The sequence below is a fragment of the Stylophora pistillata genome, chromosome 2 (genome assembly GCF_964205215.1).
Source record: "Stylophora pistillata chromosome 2, jaStyPist1.2, whole genome shotgun sequence".
NCBI classification, from domain to species: Eukaryota; Metazoa; Cnidaria; class Anthozoa; order Scleractinia; family Pocilloporidae; genus Stylophora; species Stylophora pistillata.
Window position 1 is genome coordinate 30,699,835 of NC_142520.1, and position 6,322 is coordinate 30,706,156.

A 6,322-nucleotide genomic window follows, 5' to 3' on the forward strand; every position below is an offset into this window, starting at 1 on the left:
CACAATGTATTAAATAAACACCGGTGTATATCGATAAATTTTCACATCCGAGTTACCCAACCCACCAAAAGTAGATAAACAGTCATAATAGGGTTGTTCTAAAGGATTTGTAAAAAAATGGATGATGTGTGATAACGGTAGAATAATTTTCCCCATGTGGAAAATATCCCACCATGAAACATATACACAGATATAATCTTCTAAATCAAACGCTAGATCTACTTTAATGTTCCAAAAATAAGTTTCGAAAAATATAATCTTGTCCCGTTCGCTTGCAAGTGTCGTGTCAAATCCAATCTAAAGTAAATAAAACGGAAACGGCCTCAATTTCACGGTACACGAACAATTTCTCATTTGACCTGCACCTACAATAACAATGTCTCCTTCTTGGTGGGTATATGGATAGTCTCTGTGCACGTGCACATAACGTTGTATGGATGGAATGGTTGTGAAAAAATTACGTAAAAATACTTGAAACTCGGTATTAAATGGCCGAGAATTACAATACACAAAAACGCGCACATAATCATCTTGACCAGACAAACCATTGCACAATTCAGTACAAATTTGGTTTAAAACAAAATAGAAATCAAAATATCTCTCATATGTGATATGAACTGGTGTTATAAACCATCGCTGGCCCCGAATCTAAGAAAAAGACAGACCGAAAATCAACGCTGACGATAATACATATGAAAATGTTAAACGAGTGAGTGGGTGAATTAGGTACCTCGTACGAACGTTAAAAAACGTTAAAAAACGTTAAAAAAGACATAAAGGATAACTGTGACTACGAAATATATCTCTAAAAAATTTAAAAAAACCTAAGACTAAAAAAGATGTAGAAAATAATCGCTGATACACTTGAAAGTCTTGCGATGAAAAATATCGTAAAAACAATCGAACAAAATTAGGTGGTATATAAATTTCTATCAGTACATAACAATTATCTCTAAATGCATTGGGATGATTTATGATGATTAACATGCGTTCTAAAACAGTGACTAAAAATTGGGCATGCCAAAGTGCTTGATGACAGAGCTCTTCGCGATTAGCATAAATCTAAAATCAAAATAAGAAAGGGGGAAAAATGTCACATGGACGAAAATAAAAAATCACTATATCATATTTCTCTTAAAATACTCACTTCGCGATTTCTAGCCTCCAAGGCACCGGGTTCCAGCAATGCCCTTAAATCAGCGATGGCTTGCTGTCTCATGTTGACGTGTTCAGCACTTAATGGAGGAGGTATGTTTCCGAACTGAGCCACTGGGTTTTCTTGCGCTTCACCATATGCAAATGGTCCATCATTTTCATCATCATATAGCCTTTGTCGTGATGGGAATGGATGCCTGCAATGCCCGCAGTAATTGGATGAAGCGCGATGCTCATCTGGGCAGCGCCTATGAATTCCTCTCCCGCAACACGTGGTCACTGTACCCTGCATTAAATTCACCGTTATCGGAACTAAACAGATGAAACAGGGATACGATTGTCCATCCTCTTCAGGCCCTTCCTCGCGTAACCTCCTCGAATAGCGTCTGGCCATTTTTTCTTCTCCACCTAAGTAAAAAAAAAAGCATACATAGTCGAGAAAAAAACAAATTAAAAAACCTTCATGTCTCCACATGTCTTACCTCTATCGCTCTTCAAGTACTACTGCGAAATGGCAAATGAAATGACATACTAAAATAATAAAATTAAAAGAATGGAGTCACGTAGCGGGAATAGAGATGAAAAGAACTTCAAAATATTGAAGGATTAGTAAGGTGTTCATGAATGACCACACACCCAAAAAAAAATGCGAGGAATGACTGCACCCAAAAAATGCGAGGAATGAATTCTATTGTCCTACATTTCACAATATAATGAGTACTACATCCCATCAAGTTCACAGTTGGTAGAGATTGTGTAGGAGAGTAGTAGTGGCAGGAAAATTCAAATTTGAAAAGAGAGGGAGAGTTAAAATGGCGGCCAGAAAAAGAGCGTGGAGTGAAGAATCGTGGGTTGATGATGTGAGTGATGAAGATCTTGTGCGTATTGGGGAGTTGTATGAGGATCAATAATATCTCGAGGATGTAGGCGATGAAGAGCTTCTTCGCATGACCGATCAAGGACAGAGAGGTTCTGGTACACCATTATTTAATTTTGAATATCATCCTATTGGAGAACCAGCAAAATTTAAAAACACAGTGTTAAAACAGCGTGTTCGTACCGAAAAGAAGCAGCTTCGGGATGTAAGGGCGGGAGATAATTTGGGTGAAGAACTCACACGAGCTGTGGAGAATTTTAGATGATGCTGGGAGGCGATGGCGCCGTGGGATAAGAGACAATGACCAAGTGTTATTTAATTTCTCTACCCCGCAGTTTCAACACCCACTTCAATCGTCGCATTTTAGAGTGAACGAGGTGCGTAATGGGAGCGACCGCTGGGATGGTTATTTGCAAGTGCTGGTGAACCCGCTGAATTCCAGTGAAGCATTCGAGGCGGGTGATCCCTTTGACGTGGACGTGACGTTGGTGGCCCGTGATGGTAGAAAAAACGTGGGGGGTAAATGGGGAGGTGACTGGGGCGTAAGAAACTTTCGACAGTGTTACACGATCGCAAAAGTGTGTTGGAAGTAAGCAATGACGACAACCTGTGCTGTGCGCGCGCTATTTGGCTCACGAAATCAACTTGCGACACGATTGACTGCCCCACAGACCAAGAGGCAAAGCGTTACTATAGAAATATCCAACATAACCCGCAAACACTGACGAGATGTGCAAAATGTTTACATCGCGAAGCTGAGGTGCTTGAACGACCATGTGGAAAGTTAGAATTAGCAGCCTTTCAAGCGTATTTAGCGCCGCAGTACCAACTTAAAGTGATCACGGCCTACTACCCCTATGGAGTGTTATTCGAAGGTCACGTGACAGAGCCACCTCAACACATTGTGCGATTGTTGTACGTGCCTCCTGTTGGGAACTCAGACATTGGACATTACCATGGGTGTACATCCTACATGGCCTTTCTAGAAAAATCCTATTACTGCGATATGTGTAACCGTGGATACGGCAGCGAAGAAATTCGGCATCATCCGTTTGAAGGGCGTCGCTGTAAAGCGTGTAAACAAGTGGCATGTGGCTCTAAACCCCATCAACCCACCATCTATTGTCAGCATTGCCATCGACACTTTTATGATGACAGATGTGTGGCTTTCCATCACGCAGAAAGTATTTGCAAGAGCTGGGTTCGTTGTGAACTTTGCTGTAAAGAGTATACGCCTTCCGACGACCCTCACAAATGCTATACCGGCCGATGTCGCGCATGCAGAGAGGACGTGGATTTAACTACACACCAGTGTTACATCCAGAGCGTGGATGAAGAGGAAGATCTCCCCGTAAAAAAGCCTGCACAAAATCTGTACAAAAAAACAGAAACGGAAAAACCCCAATGTCAGCCTTTATGTCGACCCGCCTATTTTTGTCTATGCAGATTTTGAGGCGATCATCCAGTCTGATGGAACCCATACCCCCTTCTTGGTCCGCGCCGAAACGAGAGACTCGGACGAGTGTCACACCTTCTATGGCCCAGAATGCACTGGTGAATTTTTAGATTTTCTAGATTCCCTCATCTATGGTACCGAGACACAACCCATTCCCAAAGAAGAGAGTCGCGATGTCATCTGCATCTTTCATAATTTGAAAGGCTACGATAGTGTCTTTTTACAGGCACAACTCTTAAAAGAACATCGTAAATTTCATTTTATGATACCTAACGGCACAAAACAGTCGTCTCTTTCCTATAGGAGAGTTCAATTTAAAGATTCTCTCTGTTTCATCCCTTCATCGCTCGCCCAATTTTCAAGCACGTTTGGAATAGAAGAAATCAAGAAAGGGTTCTTCCCGCATACCTTCCACACTCCTGAAAATGCTGATTATGTGGGTGCGTTACCTGACCGTATTTATTTTGACCCCGAATCCATGTCCGAAAAGAAAAAGGCTGAATTTGAAGAATGGTACCAAGAAGAATCTTCCCGTCAGCTGGTTTACGACCTAAAACGCGAACTGATCGAGTATTGTGGGTCGGATGTGAAGTTATTGAAAGTGGGCTGTAAAAAATTTGTGGCTCAATTTCGTGCGGTGGCTGGTTTTGACGCCTTAGAAAAATGTGTCACGATTGTGTAAGCCTGCAATCGCTACTGGCGCAAGCGCGTGATGGAGGAGGAGAGCATTGCATTGGAGCCGTGCAGTGGGTGGCATGATTCGCGCCCCCCACATTCTTTAAAATCGTTAGAGTGGTTGTTGTGGGAAGAGAGGCAGCGTGGAATTCACATCCGTCACGCAAGAAATGGAGGGGAAATGGGTATCCGTGTGGCAGCCATCACCCATCACGTCGATGGATTTCACCATGAATCACGCACCTGTTTTGAATTTCAGGGCTGTTTGTTTCACGGATGTGCTAAATGCTTCCCAGATAGAAAAAAAGTGCTACACAGCGCCATGGGACTCACAGTGGGGGCGTTACTAAGGTGAACAGAGCAGAAAGTCAAAGCGTTGCGTGACGCCGGATATACAGTCATCGAAATGTGGGAATGTCAGTTCGACCTTCTAAAAAAGCAACATGGGGAATGCCGCCACTTTGTATCAAATTTAAATCTCGTATCACCGCTAGAACCACGTGATGCATTCTTTGGGGGGAAAACAGGGGCCGTGGTGCTTCATCATTGAGTGTCAGACGACCGCGAGCAAATTCGGTACGTCGATGTGACTAGCGAATATCCATGGGTGAAAAAGAATGGTCTACACCCGGTGGGTCATCCCGTCATCTTGTACGAACCAGAAAATCAAGATCCCACAGTCTACTATGGTCTGTTAAAAGTGGACGTGCTACCTCCTGCCGAGTTGTTTCATCCCGTCTTACCATACAGACACAAGATGAGTTCTGGTTCGTACAAGTTGACATTCCCCTTAAGCGCCAAGTGTGTGGAAGAGGAAAGTGCCAAACCCATGCTGGCAAGATCCTTTTAATGCACTCACACAGACATCGAGCGCTGTTTGCGAGGCACGTGGTGTTCGCCCGAATTGAATAAAGCCATAGCACTGCGGTATAGAGTACTACGCATACATGAAGTATGGCATTTTGAAGAATCTGAGCAAGGGTTGTTTGCGCCATACGTGAACACCTGGTTAAAGATAAAACAGGAGAGTGCTGGATACCCAGCCTGGTGTCAAGACGACACAGATCGCGCCGGTTATGTCGACGACTTCAGGCGAAAAGAAGGAATTGAGCTAGACCCCACCCAAAATAACAAAAAACCCCGGACGAAAAGCAGTGGCCAAGCTGATGTTGAATTCCTTTTGGGGGAAATTTGGCCAACAAACCAACAAATCTACCACGGATCAATTGACCGAAGCCCGTGATTTGTTAGAGATACTCGACGACCCTTTATTGAATGTACAGGACATTCCAATTTTATCCCCAGAATTTGTCGAAGTGGTGTACCAGCGAGACGCGTCCGATCCAGTCAAAGGTATGACGACTAACATTTTCATTGCAGCCTTTATGACAGCCATGGCCAGGTTGAAACTTTACGAGTCGCTGGAAACAGTGCAGCAGCAAGTGCTTTACTATGACACGGACTCTGTCGTGTACCGATGGAAACCCGGAGATCCTGAAATCCCGCTTGGTGACCATTTAGGTGACATGACCAATGAACTTGACGAGGGGGACTGGATCAAAGAATTTATAAGTGCGGGGGCAAAGAATTATGCCTATCGCACTCATCTTGGTAAAATTTGCACAAAAGTCAAAGGCTTTTCACTCAACGTCAGTGGAAAGAAACAACTTAATTTCGAAGTATTAAAGGACAATGTGATGCAGGAACTAATAGATCACTGTCACGTGGTCACTCATGTGCACAAATCCTGTGCATTTTGTCAGGGACCCAGTCGTAAAGAGAATCCGAACAGAACATCAAACAAAAACATATCAATTAGTGTTTGATAAGCGGGTGATAGGGGAGGGGAAAAGTTTTCCATACGGCTACAAAAGAATAGTCTAATCTTTTCTTGTGTGTATATAGATCGAATTGAGCGGAAAATTGCGGACAGACACAACGTAGATAGACAATGTAAATATTAAACAATTTTTCTATTATTTTTAAAACCTGCCCATCTCTTGTTTTTTAACAGTATGGATACTGACATTCTGATTGCTTCTAGGGTCGCTTCGGTTTCTCGTACTTTTTCCACCAAAAATTTGACGATGCTAATCTGGGCTTCTTCCTCTTCCGCTTGTTATTTGGCTGCTTCCGTCAACACTTCGTACACATGCGCT

At 43.1% G+C, this 6,322-nt stretch overlaps 1 protein-coding gene across 1 annotated transcript; it reads left to right on the forward strand.

Moving 5' to 3' along the window:
* The first annotated feature begins 4,200 nt into the window (after window positions 1-4,200).
* On the forward strand, window positions 4,201-6,048 carry LOC111338671 (uncharacterized). Its single transcript, XM_088749415.1, is given in 3 exon segments — window positions 4,201-4,426; window positions 5,027-5,280; window positions 5,282-6,048. Coding segments are annotated over 3 exon segments (1,188 nt in total). The 3' UTR covers window positions 5,990-6,048.
* The last annotated feature ends 274 nt before the right edge of the window (window positions 6,049-6,322 follow it).